At 42.6% G+C, this 22,648-nt stretch overlaps 1 protein-coding gene across 2 annotated transcripts in view; it reads right to left on the bottom strand.

Moving 5' to 3' along the window:
• enc2 (ectodermal-neural cortex 2) overlaps positions 1–22,648 on the bottom strand; it is a 44,893-nt gene that overhangs the window by 10,037 nt on the left and 12,208 nt on the right. For both annotated transcript variants that reach the window (XM_029668314.2, XM_029668315.2), the window contains one exon: positions 9,986–11,845. In XM_029668314.2, the coding sequence (XP_029524174.1) occupies positions 10,026–11,845 (1,820 nt within the window). In that variant the 3' untranslated portion in view covers positions 9,986–10,025. The remainder of the gene's footprint in view (positions 1–9,985; positions 11,846–22,648) is intronic.

The following is a 22,648-nucleotide window of genomic DNA, read 5'->3' as shown; positions in this document are numbered from 1 at the left end:
CAAGCAGGCTTTGTGACAACAACAAGCTACACGTTCCACTCTGCATAGGCTATTGTTGAGCAGTGGCGACATACTGTTAACATTTTATCCACAACTGTCTTGTCTGGTGCGGTTGTAATCTACGGGAAAGCCAAAATGTTCCCAAACTGGAGATTTAAGCGATAATCATCCAATTCTGGTTTACCGATTCCACCACTCGCCATCGTACAGAACTAGTTACCGACTGCGCCTCACAAAAAATAGATTGTTTGAAATTAGCCAGTTAAGATTTTAATTATAAACGTGGCAATAAACTCTAGCTAGTTGTTAACGGAATAGCCTACAATGTTATTTTTTTTCAGCTCAAATTTACTCAGGAGGCAATGGCATACAACGCAGCATAGGCATATCCTATAGGCCTAGTGTTTTTATTAGGGATGTTAAATGGTTAACCATTAACTGGTTAGCCGCCGAAAATAACATTTGACAATTTGCGGAATTAAATTGGCGCGTTTGTATGTCAGTCGTCGTGGATCTTATTTATCACAAGTTTCTAATGGAGATTTTCATCTCTGGCATAACTGCTCGCATTTGGTTTAGAACAGTGTTTTCCAGCTAATTGTATTTTGGCAAAATGTTTGAAAATGACTTCATTCCCTGATTCATTACAGGAGTTGCATGCAGGTAGCCTAGTGGTTAAAGCATTGGGCCAGTAACTGAAAGGTTGCTAGATCAAATCCCTGAGCTGACAAGGTAAAAATCTGTCATTCTGTCCCTGAACAAGGCAACTAACCCACTGTTCCTAGGCCGTCATTGTAAATAAGAATTTGTTCTTAACTGACTTGCCTAGGTAAAAAAAAAAAAAAAGTATTTAAGTTCAATAGTAGGCTATAGCATTTTGACCAACACAATAGGCTTGCCATTGTTGCATGTTTCTATTAAGCTCTTATTTTTTAATATTTTACCTTTATTTTACTAGGCAAGTCAGTTAAGAACAAATTCTTATTTTCAATGACAGTGGGTTAACTGCCTGTTTAGGGGCAGAGCGACAGATTTGTACCTTGTCAGCTCGGGGATTCGAACTTGCAACCTTTCGGTTACTAGTCCAACGCTCTAACCACTAGGCTACTCTGCCGCCCCATGAATGAAAAAAGTCCGGTCCGTGTATGTATGCAGCGAGAGCTTTCACTCTCCAAAATCTATGCAAACCAAGCCCAATGTGTTTCTATGTCGCCTGCCTTCCTGCCTTGGGACGACTACCATTGTTAGGGATGAGAAATAAACATCTCGTCATTATATACAGATCTCTGATAGTATAATTACGTGGGCAACAGAAAATACTACTTTAAAAAAATGTTTTATACCATTTGTTAACCGGTTAATGAGGGTCAGTTAGTCAGCAGCAACATTTTACAAAATTTGAATCCCTAGATTTTGTAAATATATTTATGTATTCATTCGGATTCACAGTACGGACCGAAATGTGGTTCCCATACCGAAAGGTTCGGTATGAATAAGGGTACTGTTACACCCCTAAGCTGTCAGTCAAACCCCATACAGCGCTGTGAAGGCAGAGCCAGCGCTCTGATGTCACATATAGCATTTTACTGTTCAGCCACTACGTCCCAATTTAGGTGCTTATTAGTGCCCCAACTTGATCTGCCATGTTCAACCCGTATAAGGGCATGAATGGAAAGGGCTAAAACTACATTTTCAAGTGGAAAAGTAATAGCTAAGTGTGAAAGGCAATACTATTTGCAGAAAAAACAAGAGAAAGCACAATAGCATATCACCCTGTTCCTGGGAATTGTATGATAGGAGCCAGATTTTTTAATTACAGTCTGCTGTATAACAGCTCATGATATTCTTATCTACACGAGACACCAGTCTAGACTGGAGCAGAATGAACACAGCTTTGCGGCCTAATGCGATGATGATAAAGTTGGAAATTTCAGGGCGGATAGAGATAGCAATGAGCCAGTGGATTCCAGGAAAGGGAAGTCCAGTGCAATGGCATGTCAGAATGTTGCTTAAATCCACTGCCAATTTACACAGGGCAGACCGAACAAGCAAAGCTTAGCCCTACTATTCTGGGGAGAGGAAGCTGTGTGTTTATATGTAGTCTGTCTGAATATGTTTCTCTGTTGTGTGAGTCAGTGAGTGAGAGAGACTGCTCGATCTGTGATTCACTGTGTCTAGCTATCAGGTAAAAAGCACTGCTTTACAGTTGTTTCTCCAGTACATTGGGCCAAAATGCCATGTTTCCTGCGACAGTACCATGTACTGTGCCAAAAAGAGAGATCAGATTAATATCCACACAATCCGATTTAGTGCCTCTGCAACATTGACACAATTAGCTGGTTTAGTCTTTCTGGAAGCAGGGGGTGGAGGTTGGCATGGGGTCAGGACTGTTCCAACTGTTGGCAAATTACCTGGATTACTGAGGCACAGTCGAATGCAGCTGCTCAACACAATCCCTCTGGACTGGAGGCAAGAGAAGGAGTAACATCCAGTGTACCCAACTCAAAAACAATGTCACGTGTTGGGACACACACACACACAAGCTGCAATCACTTTAACTGGCAAAGCTCTGCCAGTGCCATGAGTAAAATATCAGACAAATATATCATGACTATTTATTACCAAAATGCCACACACCCAGACTTTATCTTCAGCCATAACATAGGCAAAGCTGAACGTAATAACTTTCAAAAGGCCATGATGAATTTTTAATGGATGGCTATGAAAACGTTCACAGAATTGTCAGAGTTTATTGACCAATTGATACTTGTCATTGTAGAGCTGGTAAAAGCAGAAGTCGCCTCAGTGCTGACATCTCCACAACTACAATGAGGACAGACCGACGAGAGGTCAGACCAACGAGAGGTCAGACCAGGGACAACGGCAAGGAATAATGCCATCCTTGTATGCACAGCAGTTAGTTTCTAGTAAATCTAAATGTCGACCTAAGGAAATGTTTTCTTTCCCCTCCTCGAAGGGGTTGTGTAAAATGATTCAAATGACATATGTCACCAGGGCTTGGAGGCTAAAGCAATGAGGTCTCATGGATTCAGTTGCCTGGATCACACTCTGTGTAGATTAGGCTACATAGTCAACATTCGCTAGAGTGGTATAAAACAGCACAACATTGTTTCTCAGAGACCACCCATTGTATCTGATAAATGGTTACAGTAAAACACCCAGGCCACTAGCATTAGGCCTACATTCCCTTCTAAAGCAGAGGAAATGGTCATGTCTAACATTCCCCATTTACTACACCCATTAAGGCTTGTCTACAGTGTTGCAGTTTCAGATGGAAAGTTCTGGTGAGCGAGCAGGCAGACTGTAGCCTGAGGTGTGTAGCAGCCTGGCAGGCTCCCGCTTTCTGGCCCATTGACTGTGGTGTAGCTCAGATGTTGTCTTTGATAGGAGACCCCTGGCACCCAGACAGTCACACATCTCTGCTGCCACTTTGCCAAATTGCCCAGGGCATTGCTGGGTAGCTCACAGGCTGGTTCATTATAGAAGGACACCATTACTGTATTTCTGTTCAGAATGTTATGGTCAACCATCATTACATTGACGCCTCTGGGTCTGATGGGTTCATAAAAACATGCTATAAAATATAATAGCATAGGATGGGAGCAGAAGACCTTCAGTGCAGTGACTTGATTCATACTGAATCTAGGCTAATATTTGGTTTGCTGACAGAGTGAAAGATCATGATGTTACAGTAGTATGTTCTTATTTTCTGCTTGGGCATAATTCAATCAAACCTGAAGTCACTGTATAACAGAGCAGGAAAACTCCCTGTCTCCAAGCAAACCAAGACACACATCTTTTCCCTTCATTGCCTGGACTCTTCCCCTCCTCTTCCTCCCACAACCAACCGCTGTCCTACTTCATATTGTACAGGAGTCAGCTGTAAGCTACACTCAAGCCTATTATAAAATCATCGCAGCTCAAGTCAGCCACTGCAAAGTGTTGAGCGGATCTGTGTGCTGCTGTAAGTAAGGGTCTCATTAAGGCCTTGCAAAACAGTGAGTGTGGGCAGGGGGAGAAGATGGCCAGCGGATGTGGAAGGAAGGTCTCTCTCAAGGAGCAGTGAAGGGGCATTCCTCCTCTGACTGCATTCCTCCAGACCACAGCAGCAGCTCGTACACAATGAATCGGCTCAATGTTTTTACTGTGTCCTCTGACACTCCACCTATCCTGTTGACACAACACAGCCCCACGGCCAACGGATTATTCCATAACAGAGCCTGAGCGGGAGAAAAGTCTGTGTGTGACTGTGTTGTCAACAAACAAATGTCAGGAGTGAGCAGAGTCACCCCTGTGACAGCTGATTAGAGGCATGACGCTGTGCCAAGAGAGCTTTCCAATAGGCAGACACCTCCCTTTGGACATTCATTAAAGCCAAAACGACAGCTTTTGGGGGGGGGGCAAAGCCTGTGAGACCAACATTGTAGAAACACTGTATAGAAACAATCTGCCGTACTGATATGATTAATTTGTCCTGCTAGAATGTGACGGCGTGAAAAACGCCATAAATGTATATAATGGACAAGATGATTCTAAATGCAATGAATTATACTTCAGGAAACAGTCGTCGTACTGGATTGGATTAGCCTAATAAGCATGACTATTCGACCACCCATATCCATCCACATTGTAACCCTAATCCTCCTCGTGTGCTGGCCAGGAGTCAGGGGAACAACGAGGTTAGAAAAGGTTATTGCTAAGCCCACATTAAATGTGTTAGCTTGTGTTTCACAAGCCCTGAGATTTGATAGGTGTAAGAGGCTAATGCCCAGCTTTAGGCTAATGGCCAGAGGAGCTTGGGATGCCCTTTTAAAGTACTAAAATATGTCTCTGATAAGAGGAACCAGACTCCAGTGGAGTCCAAAGTGATAAGGATACACATGCTTGACATAAAATGTACCGACTGACATGTGGTAGACTGTCCACTGTTGACATAATAATAATCCTATTATTGTCATATTAAATAATTATAATTCTATTATTATCATAGACAATTATTTAATATGATAGTGTTTAGTTATTAATGTATTGATGTGAGTAGCAATGTGTACATTGATGTGTATACAGGGCTCATCTGTAAACGGGACCTTGGTCTCAGCAGGACTCCCCGTCAAAAGAAAGGTTATATAAATATTGCCTGGGCGCTGTGGTAAAGTTCAGGTGCAGTACCAGAGAGACCCTTGAAAAACTGGTGGAATGTGGCAGGCTGCAGTCAGGTAGTCCCCCTCTCTTCCGCCTGCTGCAGTTGTTTAAAAATGTATGGGCTAAAACAGGATTCCCAGCCACTGCATCCTCCAGCCGAGGAGGGAGGAAGGGCAGTCACCCTGGGGATCTAGCCTCTGTAGCCTGGCCCGCAGGAGCTAATTACGAAGCTGGGCCACCTGCTCCTCTGTGAAATGGAGCCCTGTGATGTTGGCTTTGAGGTGGGTGCTAATGATTACACACAGGAACAGTCATTAACCCTATCAGTCCTGAGACCCCAGCAAAAATCGTCTTTTCATTTGTTCAGCCCTTATATTTAGCCTCACAATGAAGTGTTTTACCATTTACTTTTCAGGACAACCAGGGCTACAAGTAGAACACAAAAGTACTTGACAAACAGTTCATGAGTTTTATTGACAAATGTCAATAACAAAAAAAATGTCAGCCAAAGAAAAAAACAAAAACAAAAATAATTTATATGAATGCTGGAAGTACAGAAATTGTTTGCTCACTAATCGGTGACAATGGTGTCGAGTTTGGAGTTTGTGACAGGAACAATGTGAGAGTATAACAGTATTATAGACACTTTGTCCTGGGATTTCCTTTGATCTATGTATTAGAACTCAGTTAACAGCTAACAACTCTTGTCTAGCATATGAGCGTCATAGAACAAAACGTTACGTGCTTGTTTGCAAGTCTCCGCTCTTCATAGATAACTATTCATAGTTTGGAGCTGAAACCATTCGGACTCGACAGACGTTTTCTGTAAAAAGACCAGGCCCCTTAAAACCTCTTGGTGCTAGGGGGCAGTATTTTCATCTTTGGAAAAAAAACATTCCCGTTTTAAACTGGATATTTTGTCAGGAAAAGATGCCATCTAGCTTTCGATAGAAAACACTAACGTTTCCAAAACTGTAAAGATATCGTCTGTGAGTATAACAGAACTGATGTTGAAGGCGAAAGCCTGAGAAAAATCCAATCCGGAAGTGCCCCAGGTTTTAAAAGCGCTGCGTTCCAATGACTCCCTATTCGGCTGTTGCATTGTGATGTAGTTTTACGGATTTCTGTTGAAGAATAGCCGTAGGCGGCCACATTGCGTAAGTGGTCACATGGTGGCTCCGAGAGAGATTCTCGCGTAAAATACAGAGGTAGCCGTTACTCCAATCGGTCCTAGTGAAAAACTAATTGTCCCGATGGATATATTATCGAATAGATATTAGAAAAATACCTTGAGGATGGATTCTAAACAACGTTTGCCATGTTTCTGTCGATATTATGGAGCTAATTTGGAATCTTTTTTGGCGTTTTCGTGACTGCAATTTCCGGGCGATTTCTCAGCCAAACGTGAAGAACAAACAGAGGTGTTTCGCCTACAAAAATACTCTTTTGGGAAAAAATGAACTTTGGCTATCTACCTGGGAGTCTCGTGAGTGAAAACATCCAAAGTTCATCAAAGGTAAACGATTTAATTTGATTACTTTTCTGATTTCCGTGACAAGGTTGCCTGCTGCTAGCAAGGCATAATGCTATGCTAGGCTATTGATATACCTACACCAATGCTTGTCTAGTGTTAGCTGTAAAAAATATTTTGAAATCTGAGATGACAGGGTGATTAACAAAAGGCTAAGCTGTGTCTCAATATATTTAATTTGTGATTTTCATGAATAGGAATATTTTCTAGGGATATTTATGTCCGTTGAATTATGCTAATAAGTTTCAGGCGATGATTACGCTCCCGCATGCGGGTTTGGGAGTCACTAGAGGTTAAGGAATCCACCCTCGTCTCACGGACACTGTTCTAGCTAAGCCCCCGTTAATCACAGACTATTGTTTGGTCTGTAGCTCAAACACACAATGTTTTAAAAAAGGCAGTTATAAGTCCAAAACGCACTGATGTTATGGTGGGACTAATTGGGTTAACCCTTCAGAGGAAGGGATACTCCACCTCTGTGCTGTGAGCTGAGGTTATGTGTCTCTGAACTTATATATGTCTGCTACTCCCACCACCCTAGTGGCTGATGCCTGGACACGGACTTGAGCCTCCCTGATCCCCGCGGCAACATCTGCCAAGCAATACACTAACCCCCTTTATAGTAGCTCAGCTCCAGCAAACACACACCTACCTCTCAGATAAGATAACCATAGATTATAGGAAACCAAATGCTATGCTCAATAACATTGAACTGAGGCACAAGCATAACCTTAATATGCCTGCGTTGGGCTTATCTGGTCATTATTTATTCATGATAAAAACAGGACATGTCAACAGTTTAGGAAACCATTACAGTGTACTTTAGACTCTATATAAATGTAATGGGTAACGGTACATTTGGGACGTCCTGCCTTTCACAAGGCAACGGCACCCGCCCCCCATTAGAGTAGCTCTCTGTGGTCTCTCCAGTCTCTGTGTAATTACACTGATTGAGCCCCAGTGTGTTCTCCAGCTTGTGTGCTAATAGCCAATTGACTGGAAAGTCTCTGTAATGCAGAACACAAATCAATGTCTGAGTGGCTTACCACTGTACTGCACCACTGGGTGGGATGTGTCACTTTGATCCCGACTGAGAAACACAGGGATTTCCTCCAGATAAACTTTACTTTACTACCACTCCCAGAAGCCACCATGAGAGGTCCTGCAGTGTTTGTGCTTTTCTTTGTTGCCACTTCTAAATGGTTTCTCCGGGTATATTTTTATTTATTTTTTTGAGTAGCCCCACCACACACTTCAAACAGCAGGACCTAGACAAGCTTAACTGATACCAGGTTTAGTATTACGATACTCAATACCACCACGATACTCAATTCCAAAACGATACCAAGGCAAAAAAAAGGCATATTAGCCAAAGTCAGAGAATGGCACTTGACCCAGACAGATCTTTGAGTTCAATATTATTACATTTATGTCCATTTTTCAGATAGCCATGTATAAATTAATTAATCTAATCATACAATAAATTTGACTTTGTTTTACCAATCTAACTATATAAAATAATTTGTTATAATAATGTTTAAATGGACACATCTGAAATCAGGCTACTTGATGCAGACAAATCGACAATCACAATAAACGTTCTACCACAGCGACCATGTCAATTTTGGGAAGCATATTTGATTCGGAGTTCGGACAAAGTTTGCATGTGAAAACTACTTCTAAAACGCATACGTTCAGTTGTTCCGAACTCACTTCACTTGCGCTAAAGAGGGAGGCTGGCACAGATCAAATACACTGTTGGAACGCTGACGGTGTTTATGTGTCCTAATAATAATAATAATTATAATATGAAACATTGCACAGAAAACCAAGTGTTTTAAGCTGCATATGCTTACTTGAATTTTGACCTAACGCCGATTAAGATAAGCAGAGTAAGGTGTTCACGAGGGCTGTTGCGGTGATCGTATTACCACAACAACGGCCGTTATGAGTCATGACCGCAGTCAAATTCCACGTGATCTCCTCTTATGCCCTCTGGACATGCGTTGGAAATGACTGTCAGGTTGCTAATCGCCTGGTACTCAGTTCTCCATTGTCCGGTATTGATGGACAGACCGGTTTGGGTTTTTACTTTACCTGCTATAACAGTATTTGAATGTTTGGTTTGTTAAATGTGATATGCTGTGTGTAACGTCCATTTTTATAGTTTACCTCGCTACTTGAGTCATCTTTCGCTGCCCTCTCTTTCTCCATGCGGCTTTCTACAGACCTAGCTCCTCCCCCTGACACTCAAGGAGCACATGTTGTTGTTGCATGGTCAATGCAGCACATGCAACAATGTTGATGACAACAATGCCGTTTTCACTTTGCTTCTGTAAGAACCTGCTTCCTCTGGGTAGTCCCAGAGCCACTCCGCTGCTGTCTTTTCAGGCAGTCCAGCTGCTGCATCTTCCAGCCGTGGAGGGAGGTAGGGCAGCCACCCTGGGGATCCAGCATCTGTAGCCTGATTTATAAGATATTCTAAAAAGGTGTGTATCATTCACTAAAGTTGCCAAATAACTCTAAAATCTAGCTAGCCACTTCATATGCACACTCGCTCCGGAATGGTAAAAGTTAAATTAGCATGACAATAACCAGTGGACAAATTGTCATGACCACCACAGTCCTATAGGGTAGTGAATTGATGTTAGCTTCAGCTGTAAGCTAGCAAGGAAAGTTAGCCTACAAATCTGAAAGCTACCGGTATGTTCTTCCATTGTAAAGTGTTCTAGCCTCTAATGGACATTGTTTTGCGAACAGTAATTAACAGTTGCAACCTTTCCACATAACGTGTTCCATTATTCAAGTGTGTGAGTGGGTGCAGTGGTTCCTTAGTACAGGCTAGAGATAGCATTGAGTAAGTGAGCAGGCACAGTATGTTCACGCTATAAGGAGACATCGGCTGCGTTGATAGACTCGATGCTCTCTAAAATCAGTAGACAACGCAAGACACATTTGACAGAAGTACCGAAAGTAACAAAAATTATAGTACCGAACCGTTTTTTCATGTTCTAGTACTGAAAAAGTACAGAAGTTTCGGTACTGGGCAACACTAGTCTGCTGAGTGTGTACGTCAAAAGCTAGCAGACTTCTGAGGCTCTTTCACTTGAAAGCATTTTAGTGAGAAAAGACAGTCAGTGTTTGGGGAAATATAGGACATGTTATGTAAAGTGCTCTATTAATATTGTCAAAGGATGTACAGGGTGCACGTGCTTGCATAGGAATTCTTACAAATATGAAATTTCTTACCAACATCTATTACTAGGATAAAACAATATGCTTATTGCTCACCCAGTTCTGGAGACCTCTCCTTATTCTTGTAGAGAGGCAGCTAGGCTGGTAGATGTTTCCAGGTGCTTACGAACGCAGTAGGAATTAGTGAGTAAGGCACTGTGGTTATACTGTTCCAGCTATCGGACGTGGGGTCATAACAGTCTAGCGTCTTGCAGCGCTGCGTCCCAAAGTAGCCCCCCACCACGTACAGTTTGTTTCCAGAGGCCACAGCATGGCAGCTCATTCTTTTAGAAGTCATGTCCCCAACACGAGACCACTGGTTGGTCTCACAGTCAAAGCGGTAGGCAGAGGCGGCGGTGAACTCAGTGTCTCCGCCCATGATGAAGATCTGACTGCCTAGAACAGCGGCGGCCGTGTATCTCCACGGCTGCGGACACTCTGCTGCGATGGCCCAACGGTTCCCTAGAGGGTCATAGCACTGCACCTTGGAGGCCTTGTCTCTGTGGATGGTGGTGCCACCAAATACAAACAGCTTCAGCTTGGCGCTGACCACGGCTGCATTGCTAACACCGTCTCTAAGTGGCGCCATCATGGTCCATTTGTTTGTAAGCGGGTCATACCGCTCTACCTGTTTGAGGGAGACTGAGGGGGAGGCAGGGAAGACACCTGCTATGGCAGTGTGGCCGCCCACCACATACAGGCAGTTCTCCAGTTCAGCAGAGCCATGGCCGAAACGTGCTATCAACATGGGTGCTCCTTTAGACCACTCCTCGTGGACCGTGTCATAGATCCAAACATCCTTAGACACCCCGTTCTCAGAACCCCTCCCCCCAGTCACGTAGACCTTACACCCGATGGCACAGGCACTGAACTCCTTCCTGGGGCTGGGCAGGTCGGACTTGGGGATGATCTCCTTGGCTTTGTGGTCCACCTGGTAGATCTTATCACACATGAAGGTCTGTCCTCCCAGGATGAGCAGTGTGTGGCCTGCCTTGCGGGGTCGGGCACAGGGGCTGGTGACCACCCCATCGTTCTGCAGAATTTTCTTCTTGCACTGCATGGCCTCCTCCACGATCTGCCGGCTCCTCTTGTCTGACATCACCAGCTCCTCGCAGGCCACTGCCTCGATCAGACACTCAGAGGGCAGCAGGGCAAGGCGGATGCCCCGCAGCAGCTCAGGGAGGTAGTCTCTGCGGCCATCCAGGTCATATCGCACCCAGCGCATCACAGCATTGAACACGATCTGCTCATCCTCGATCTCCAGCTCGTCACTGAGGATCAGGTCCAGCAGCTTGTCCTTGTTGAGGCCGTAGAAGTCCTCCGTGTCCCGCACCGCCTCAAAGTGCACCAGGCACATCCTCCAGGAGAGCTCATATAGCCGTTTGCACTGGTGGGCGTCGGACAGCAGCATCATGCCCAGGCAGTTGGACGAGTGCAGGTTCTTCTCCAGGAACTCTGCGGCAGCGTCTCGGATGTCGTGGAACTGCAGCATGTCTCCCGCTTCGAGTAACGACTCTGCGTTCTCCTCATTGATGATGACGCGTGATGAGTAGGCAAAGTCAAGCAGCAGCTCCAGCACCTCTGGATGCACACTGTCTCTGAAGTTCACCTCATTGTCCAGGCTCTCCCTCAAGCCTCCACTGAACATGGCCTCAAAGTAGCGGCTGCATGCAGCTAGTACGGCCCGATGGCAGGGGAAGGAGCGGTCCCCCGCCCACAGTGTCACATCAGTGAACATGCATTGCTTTCGGAGGGTGTTGAGGTGGGTGAGCACACTGTCTGGATGCGAGGGCTTATGGAACAGAGAGATGTTCATGGAGCCCGTGCTGGTCCGGGACTTTCGGTTCTCGTGGACGGTGACTGACATGGTTTCAGAGATCTCCAGACCCAGGGAGTCGCTCGTCTCAATTTCTCCAACTAAAGAAAAAACAAAAACAGAAAAATAAATGAGATATGGAACTCATTGCTTGATGTTTTTCCACAGATATACACTACCATTCAAACGTTTGGGGTCACTTGGAAATGTCCTTGTTTTTGAAAGAAAAGCACTTTTTGTCCATTAAAATAACATCAAATTTATCAGAAATACAGTGTAGACATTGTTAATGTTGTAAATGAGATTTTTTAATGGAATATCTACATAGGCGTACAGAGTAGAGGTCGACCGATTAATTAGGGCCGATTTCAAGTTTTCATAACAATCGGAAATCTGTATTTTTGGGCGCCGGTTTTTAAATATTTTTTATACCTTTATTTAACTAGGCAAGTCGGTTAAGAACACTTTCTTATTTTCAATGACGGCCTAGGAACGGTGGGTTAACTGCCTTGTTCAGGGGCAGAACGACAGATTTTTACCTTGTCAGCTCAATCTTGCAACCTTACAGTTAACTAGTCCAACACCGTAACCACCTGCCTCTCACGAGGAGCCTGCCTGTTACGCGGATGCAGTAGTAGCTAAGGTAAGTTGCTAGCTAGCATTAAACTCATCTAAAAAACAATCAATCATAATCACTAGTTATAACTACACATGGTTGATGATTTACTCGTTTATCTAGCGTGTCCTGCATTGCATATAATCGATGCAACGCTGGGGGAGGATTTAACAAAAGCGCATTTGTGAAAAAAGCACAATCGTTGGACGACTGTACCTAACCATAAACACCAATGCCTTTCTTAAAATCAATACACAGAGGTATATATTTTTAAACCTGCATATTTAGCTAAAAGAAATCCAGGTTAGCAGGCAATATTAACCAGGTGAAATTCTGTCATTTCTCTTGCGTTCATTGCACGCAGATTCAGGGTATATGCAACTGTTTGGGCAGCCTGGCTCATTGCGAACTAATTTGCCAGAATTTTACGTAATTATGACATAACATTGAAGGTTGTGCAATGTAACAAGAATATTTAGACTTAGGGATGCTACCCGTTAGATAAAATACCGAAAGGTTCCGTATTTCATGGAAATAATAAAAGTTTTGTTTTTGAAATGATAGTTTCCGGATTCGACCATATTAATGACCAAAGGCTCGTATTTCGGTGTGTTATTACGTTATAAGTCTATGATTTGATAGAGCAGTCTGACTGACCGATGGTAGGCAGCAGCAGGCTTGTAAGCATTCATTCAAACAGCACTTTTGTGCATTTTGCCAGCAGCTCTTCGCAAGCACAGCACTGTTTATGACTTCAAGCCTATCAGCCTAATGGCTGGTGTAACCGATGTGAAATGGCTAGCTAGTTAGCTGGGTGTGCGCTAATAGCATTTCAAACGTCACTCGCTCTGAGACTTGGAGTAGTTATTCACCTTGCTCTGCAAGGGTCGCGGCTTTTGTGGAGCGATGGGTAACGCTGCTTCGAGTGTGGCTGTTGTTGATGTGTTCCTGGTTCGAGCCCAGGTAGGAGCGAGGAGAGGGACGGAAGCTATACTGTTACACTGGCAATACTAGTGGAACCACCAACTTTCATATGTTCTCATGTTCTGAGCAAGGAACTCAAACGTTAGCTTTTTACATGGCACATATTGCACTTTTACTTCTCCAACACTTTGTTTTTGCATTATTTAAACCAAATTGAACATGTTTCATTATTTATTTGAGGCCAAATCAATTTTTATTGATGTATTATATTAAGTTAAAATAAGTGTTCATTCAGTATTGTTGTAATTGTCATTATTACAAGTAAATAAAAATTGTCCGATTAATCGGAATCTGCTTTTTTGGTCCTCCAATAATCGGTATCGGCATTGAAAAATCATACTCGGTCGACCATTTTGCAATTACGTTAGCTGAAAACTGTTGTCCTAATTAAAGAAGCAATAAACTGGCCTTCTTTAGACTAGTTGAGTATCTGGAGCATCAGCATTTGTGGGTTCGTTAAAATGGCCAGAAACAAATAACTTTTTTTTGGAACTCGTCAGTCTATTCTTGTTCTGAGAAATGAAGGCTATTCCATGCCAGAAATTGCCAAGAAACTGAAGATATCGTACAACGCTGTGTACTACTCCCTTCACAGAACAGCACAAACGGGCTCTAACCAGAATAGAAAGAGTGGGAGGTCCCGGTGCACAACTGAGCAAGAGGACAAGTACATTAGTGTCTAGTTTGAGAAACAGACACCTCACAAGTCCTCAACTGGCAGCTTCATTAAATAGTACCCGCAAAACACCAGTCTCAACATCAACAGTGAAGAGGCGACTGGGATGCTGGCCTTCTAGGCAGAGTTCCTCTGTCCAGTGTCTGTTCTTTTGCCCATCTTAATCTTTGTTTATTTTCTATGCAACCCTGCCTAGAAGGCCAGCATCTCGGAGTCGTTTGTACATATTTTTAAGCATGCATTGATGCAAACTTCAACGGAAAGTATGCAAAGAAATATGACGCAACCATGTAAAAAAGGATGCACATTTTCAAGAAACCAATGGCGGACATTATTTGAGCTGAAGCAAGAGAAAATACACTCCAACTTCAGAATAAAGCGACACAGAGTTACACATGGAATAAACAAACATAAAGTCAATAATACAATAGAAAAAGGGTGGCAAGCCCATAGAGCTAACTGGCTAACTACTACTGTTAGCCACAAAGAATTGTTAACTAGCTACCCACGAAGAATTTACATCTACTCTACCTTGCATAATATTAGTTTTAGGTCCTTTTTGCCTGTTTATCTAGCTAGATTACAATAATTCACATATATCTAGCTGATAATTATGAAGTAAAATGTTTGCTTTGTGTATATCTTGTTTCATCTCTATTGTTGCCATTGCCCTGGCTGGAGATGCATCGTAAGGTCATACAGTAGAGGGAGTGCGAGTGCTTCTCAAATGTAATGTTTTATGCATTCTCCACACTCAAGAGAACATCCTCAGAGAATGCACTTGGAGCATGAGTGGGGATCATGGTATTACAGTAAATTCAGAAAGTATTCAGACCACTTTACTTTCCCCACTTTGTTACATTACAGCCTTATTCTAAAATGGATTTTTTAAAATCCTCAATCTACGCACAATGACAAAGGTTTCGAAATTTTAGCAAATTTATTACAAATAAAAAAACAGAAATACCTTATTCACATAAGTACTCAGATCCTTTGCTATGAGACTCAAAATTGCATTCTGTTTCCATTTATCAACCAACTGAAATTGGAGTCCACCTGTGGTCAATTCAATTGATTGGACATGATTTGAAAAGACACACACCTGTCTATATAAGGTCCCACAGTTGACAGTGCATGTCAGAGCAAAGACCAAGCCATGAGGTCGAAGGAATTGTCCATAGATCTCCGAGACACGACTGTGTCGAAGGCACAGATTTGGGGAATGGTACCAAAAAATGTCTGCAGCACTGAAAATCCCCAAGAACACAGTGGCCTCAATTATTCTTAAATGGAAGTCTCCATCATTCTCTTGGAACCACCAAGACTATTCCTAGAGCTAGCCGCCCGGCCAAAGTGAGCAATCGGGGGAGAAGGGCCTTGGTCAGAGAGGTTACCAAGAACCCGATGGTTTCCCTGACAGAGCTCCTCTTTGGAGATGGGAGAACCTTCCAGAAGGACAACTCTGCAGCACTCCATCAATCAGGCCTGTATGGAGTGGCCAGACGAAAGCCCCTCACGCCACAGTAAAAGGCACAACAGTTCGCTTGGAGTTTGCCAAAAAGCACCTAAAAGGACTCTGACCATGAGAAACAAGATTCTCTGGTCTGATGAAACCAAGACTGAACTCTTTGGCATGAATGCCAAGCTTCAATGTCTGGAGGAAACCTGGCACCATCTCTACGGTGAAGTATGGTGGTGGAAGCATCATGTGGGGATAATTTTCAGAGGCAGGGACTGGGAGACTAGTCAGGATCGAGGGAAAGATGAACGGTGCAAAGTACAGAGAGACCCTTGATAAAAGCCTGCTCCAGAGTGCTCAGGACCTCAGAATGGGGTGAAGGTTCACCTTCCAACAGGACAACAATGCTAAGCACACAGCCAAGACAATGCAGGAGTGGCTTCGGGACAAGTCTCTAAATGTCCTTCAAATCGAACATGTCTGGAGAGACCTGAAAATAGCTGTGTGGTGATGCTCTCCATCCAACCTGACAGAGCTTGAGTGGATCTGCAGAGAAGACTGGGAAAAACTCCCCAAATGCACATGTGCTAAGCTTGTAGCGTCATACCCAAGAAGACTCGAGGCTGTAATCGCTACCAAAGGTGCGTCAACAAAGTACTGAGTAATGGGTAGGAATATTTATGTAAATGTGATTTCAGTTTTTTAAATTTTATACATTGATTAAATGTTTTTTTATTTTTTTAATTGCTTTGTCATTTATGAGTTAGTGTGTAGATTGATGAGGGGGGAAAATGATTTAATCCATTTTAGAGTAAGGCTGTAATGTAACAACATGTGGAAAAAGTGAAGGGGTCTGAATACTCTGAATGCACACTGAGAAACAACCCATGTTGTGGGCCGTTTTAACCTAATCCCGGGTTGCTAATTGGTTTGATAACAACTTTGTTCAGTCACGTTACCTATCTAGCAAACAACTTGACAGTAGGTTTAGGCAAATTTGATTGTCACAGGACTGAAGAGCCTGCTACTATGAATCCTACCTTTTTTGAAGCACATCGGCCTATTGTAAGCTTAAAATTAGGGATGCATGATATCGGTGAACATATCGGAATTGGCCAATATTAGCTAAAAATGCCAACATCGGTATTGGCCCGATGTCTAGTTTAACGCCAATGTTAAAAACTGATGACAAAGCTGATGTGCATACATATATAACTTAGGGACATGACTTAATAATGGCACCCAAAAGTTTGCGCAACACAGCATTCCTAACCTAGGCCACAATGTCTGCTATGTGGATTGAGCAGTCAACAAGTCGAGCAGTCATTTGAAAGAGTAACAACATTTCAGCGAGACAACTCAAAGGCAAAATCCATTAAAGCCAAGATAATGGAATTCATTGCCCTTGACAATCAACCGTCCTCTGTCGTGGGTGATGTTGGCTTTCACCGACTGGTCGAGCACCAGTACACACTACCAGGTGCGCTATTTTTCAGATGTTGCCCTACTGGAGTTACACAGTAATAGCGTCACTTCTATTAGCTTCACGATATACATACTATGGAACGCCATTTGGGTCTTTGCGTGTCAAAAACAAAATACAGTAGCACTGTCAAAGCTGTACAAAAGAAAAGTCTGCAAACAAACAAACACCGGCCCCGAGCGATGTGTTTACAATACTGAGTTGATAATAAAGCATAATTTGTTCAACCACAACTTCTGGGGTAGCTAGCTTTAGCTTAGTACCTAGCTAGCACCAATACAACCAGCCTGAAAACAATGACCAGAATCCTTAAGTATTAGCAATGACCGGAATCCTTGAGTAAGTATTAGCAATGACCGGAATCCTTGAGTAAGTATTAGCAATGACCGGAATCCTTGAGTAAGTATTAGCAATGACCGGAATCCTTGAGTAAGTATTAGCAATGACCGGAATCCTTGAGTAAGTATTAGCAATGACCAGAATCCTTGAGTAAGTATTAACTAGGTTGCCACTTGTTGTTCAGTTCATGAAAATAAATAGCGAGCCATTTAACCCTGTTGCCCAAAGCTTCCGTTATAAGCAGCCAGCTAGCTTTATCTGGCTAGTGAGGTTCGACCAGCCCAGGTTGTGTTGTGAAGCTAGCCACAATAAGGATTAGGCACAACAGTGGAATTTGCAGTTTGCCTTCAAAATAAAAAGTGTGTAATTGACAGTGATGCAAATGAATACAAATAGTAGAATTATGCCACTTTTATTTTTGAAAGCTAACCACAAAGTCCACTATTGTGCCTAATCCTTATTGTAATCCTTAGGTTTTGATTATGTCTGGATTCGAACCAGGGACTGTAGTGACGCCTCTTGCACCGAGATGTAGTGTCTAAGACCGCTGTGTCCATGTGTGTGTTAACTATTTAACTGTGCTAGAATGCTTAAGGCAGCTAAAATTAGTTGTTTTTTTTGGCAAGGAAAATATTTGATATCGGCCAAAAATGTAATATCGGTGCATCAACTAGTTAAACTATTTATTTCTGGGGCTCTTTGGTGCCTAAAGTTGAAAAAGTTGGGAGCAGTGTGTTTGTGGGAGAGCGAGAGTAGTGTGTGTGTTTGAGAGGGAGATAGTGTGTGAGGAAGGGAGGGAGAGTGTTAACTAAAGAGTGAAACCGGTTGTGCAGTGTCTTCCCCTTACCGACACAAGGATATGCAGATCATTATGCATGTATATCATAGGAGGTTGGTGGTACCTTAACTGGGGAGGATGGACTCGTGGTAATGACTGGAGCGGAATTCAATGTGCTGTATTGAGTAGAAGTGTGAATTCAATGACAGGTTTTTGGAGAACGTTTAGAAAACATGAACAAGCTTCCGGGGGACGGAATTTCTCCACTGTGGTATCTCGATACTACTCGGTATTGTGATACTTGTCCTGGTAATGTATAGTTTGTAAAAAAAAAAAAAAATTGTGACAAGCCTAGCAGAAACAGATACTCAGCTATTCTGTGCTATCAATCCACTTGATGAATCTCCTTCATAAAGCACAGCCTTGTTAAGAGTTTGTGGGGGGGACTTGAAAGTAGCCTTATCCTATTCATTCAATTGTAGTAGATACATTATCCAGCCTATTTAATGTCTCACCTATGGCCTCCAAGCATATTAAATTCTATTTAGCGAACTCCTTGGCACTTGCTTCAGAGCATATCAGCAAACCTAGAGTTTTGAGACAGTTGATTAATGGTCAACAGTTAGCATCCCTTTTAAAACTGTGGTTCTCTCCCTTGCCCTCAACATCCACCATGCAGTGGAACATTCATTCATACAAACCGGAGCTTTCAAACCATTATACCACAGAGCATTCAATTATTGAGGTCATTCTAATACGAGACAAGCAGATATTGCATTCAATATTCATTAGAATGGGTTGCTTTTCCTCCTGTAGCCTAACGGAGGGGAAATATTGTGGGGTGTACACTGCTTCTCACTCTGTTAGTACTTCTACCTCATTGTGACGCTCAAATCCCCACAGGATCAAGTGTTATTTTAACTAAAGGCCCTGGAAACAAACATCAGACAACAAAGAGTATATTTAAGCCCCATTTCAGCAACTGAATTTCATAGCAGCAGCTCAGTGTGTGTGTGTTACTGTTGTACGATTAATTGAATTCAGATAGAATGTGCAATATCCATATTGCAAGAGGCTGAGATTTTCTTCTTTAATACAACAAAAACTAGACTATGGTACCTCCTCCAATGCACTGGACTCGGTACATCCACTTCCTACATGCATATAGGATGCTGACCAATCACAAGCAGGCACTTTCACTATCTGCATGGCATGCTGGCCAATCAGAATCGTCCCTGCTTAGCGTGTGCAGTTAGATGCTAGTGAAGAGAGAAAGGGCTTCACACAGCATTGCCAACCCCTCCAGTGACTTATTGGTAGAAATGTAGCTATTTTTTTTTGCTGCCCCAGCGACTTGGTTGATTTAGCAACTGCTGTGCTGTTCTCTGCATTCTGCTCCTGGTCCACAGCTCCGCCTCCTTGCTTTGGACAATTTCTCATTGCATGAGACTGAACGCTAGCATAAGCATAAAAATATATATTTGTTAATGCGCATGCGCAAATTAACGTTATGACGTTACTATATCATGAAAGGGCTTCTAGAGACAAATGGAGCAACCAACAACTTTACTTGAAAAATTGTTGGCAACACTGGCTTCACAGACTGTCGGAAACATGAGTGCTGCTAGTGCTAATGAGAAAGTCGATTTGGTGCCAATGGGCGCATTTCCGGTGCTATGGCAGTATTTTGGCTACAGGCAAACCAATAGACCAAATACAAGTGTTGTGCAAAAAGTGCCTCAGAGTCATTGTGACAACAAGACACATTTAACTAGTCTCTGACCCCTCCGGTCTCAGCCTCCAGTATTTATGCTGCAGTAGTTTGTGTCGGGGGGCTAGGGTCAGTTTGTTATATCTGGAGGACTTCTCCTGTCCTATTCGGTGTCCTGTGTGAATCTAAGTGTGCGTTCTCCAATTCTCTCCTTCTCTCTCGGAGGAGGACCTGAGCCCTAGGACCATGCCCCAGGACTACCTGACATGATGACTCCTTGCTGTCCTCAGTCCACCTGGCCGTGCTGCTGCTCCAGTTAACTGTTCTGCCTTATTATTATTCGACCATGCTGGTCATTTATGAACATTTGAACATCTTGGCCATGTTCTGTTATAATCTCCACCCGGCACAGCCAGAAGAGGACTGGCCACCCCACATAGCCTGGTTCCTCTCTAGGTTTCTTCCTAGGTTTTGGCTTTTCTAGGGAGTTTTTCCTAGCCACCGTGCTTCTACACCTGCATTGCTTGCTGTTTGGGGTTTTAGGCTGGGTTTCTGTACAGCACTTTGAGATATCAGCTGATGTACGAAGGGCTATATAAATAAATTTGATTTGATTTATTGATCATTTGATGAACCACCCACTACTTTACAACAATTGCATGGTGAAAATAAAGCACCCAACAGCATCAAAGACCCGTCAGTCATAGTAGCCACCTATGTTAAGCAGGCATTGGTTACCAATGCGTTTAAGTGCGCCCTAAGAAAAAACATCCCATAGAAATCAATCTATCATATAGCTATGTGTCTATCACCTATCAGGCTAAGACGACTTCAAGGTGATGATATAGTGTTGGTACAGTACAGCTTGTTTAACAAAATGAAGGGATTAGCTGAAACCGAGCTCACACATGATTATTACGCGACTACAACAGACCTTTGGTCTAGTAGAACAACCGAGCCCTACATTCGTTTGAAAGTACACTTTATTGATGAGAAGTTTCAACTGGAAGATTGGTGCTTGCAAACATCATAGGCTACTGGGGCGGCAGGGTAGCCTAGTGGTTAGAGCGTTGGTTAGAGCGTTGGACTAGTAACCGAAAGGTTGCAAGTTCGAATCCCCGAGCTGACAAGGTACTCCCCTGAACAGGCAGTTAACCCACTGTTCCTAGGCCGTCATTGAAAATAAGAATTTGTTCTTAACTGACTTGCCTAGTAAAATAAAGGTAAAATAAAAATAAAATAAATACTTCCCCTGGGATCAAAACGGGAGAAAACATTGCTCTGGGGTTGAAGCTTTAGCCGCCTGGAGCCTGAATGAGGAGCAGCAAGTGTATATATTGATAATGGCGCAAACGTGGAAAAGCTTCCTATTCCATATGCAGACTAAGGCTGCCTGAATAAATAATTAACTTAGATTATTTAAGAACTCAAAAGGTAAAAAAAGGAAATATGAACTCATGCTATTAATTAATTAAGTGCTGTGCTCTGCTTTTAAGCATACCCATTAAGCCCACTTCCATCTTTGGATTCAAATAAAAAATATTTATGCTGTTTAACGTTTCAACCAATTAATCTGGTTATTGTATCCATAACAGCTTTTATTCTAAGCCAATCAGATGTTTTATTATTAAGTTACACAACTGTCTAAGTTCCCAATAGTGACCAATTTCAAAGCTGCAAAAATAATTTCAGCCAAAAACTCAGATAAACACATTTTCCAGATATTGTTTGGACCTTCTCAGATAAGTAAAAATACTTTATTGTACTGATATATGGACATGCAAGCATATTTCATGGGCATTAATGACTATTTCTTGCCAATTAAAAATGTGTTTCTCACACTAGCAGTTGTGCCTGCATGTCACAGTTAGGGCTGTGGCAGTCATGAAATTGTCAGCCAGTTATTGTCAAGCAAATAACTGCCGGTCTCATGGGAATTGACTGTTAATTAACATAAACACATTCAGCATCTCCTGGCCTCCACACATAGCCTTACAAGCCACTGATGCAGTCCTTTGGAACATTTACATTTTAAAAAGTCTAATAAATCCATGTAATATAGCCTACACCATCACAATGAATCCATGATTTATTTTAGACAGGTCTAAAGAAACATGATATGAAGAAAAGGAACAGAAAGAGGAACAGAAAAGCATACTCTGCGTTGTCCTTATGTTAGGTCCTGATCTGGCTATGCCATATGGCTGTGGGCTACACTAGCTCATTAAGCAGACAAGATTTGCTTAGAATTCCGTGGCATTATTTTATAGTACGAAGAATACAATTAAACATAGCTGAAACAATATAAATTATATTTTCTCCAAACGATTTGAGGCAGTGTGCACATGCAGCAATTATTTGTTGAGTGGTTAAGAAACAGCTACTCCTTAATTAATGCTAAATTTAGAGTTCTTTATCTACAATTAGTTGTGATACAAATGTTGAGCTATATGTTTTAATTTGTAATACATTCTAAGGCTGCATGATGCGACTAATGATGATTACAAAAAGTCAAATGAAAGTCATGAGCTCTGCTTTGTTTTTTTTGCACAGGCTGTACACACTTCATCAGTCTCTCATTCACAATTTGTCAAGCACTTGTTAATGCCTCAAATTTTCCGGCTGCATTTCCTTTGTGAGGCCATAACCCCCCTAAAAAAGCACCTCTCACTCACATGATCAGGTCTTTCTAACAGGCTACAAGAGAAGACACACATCCGGGAAGCAACTACACGTGTCCTTATTCATTTCCGAGGCGCATATTGAAGATATTGGAAGAACTGTCCACATTTACTTTTCATCAGCCAACAAGCTGAGTAGGTCTAACGAACAGCAAAAGTACTAGCCTATGTCAATCT

This window comes from Oncorhynchus nerka, linkage group LG9a, assembly GCF_034236695.1.
Source record: "Oncorhynchus nerka isolate Pitt River linkage group LG9a, Oner_Uvic_2.0, whole genome shotgun sequence".
Taxonomy (NCBI): Eukaryota; Metazoa; Chordata; class Actinopteri; order Salmoniformes; family Salmonidae; genus Oncorhynchus; species Oncorhynchus nerka.
The sequence above is the reverse complement of the archived record's forward strand: the minus strand, read 5'-3'. Positions and strand labels throughout refer to the sequence as shown.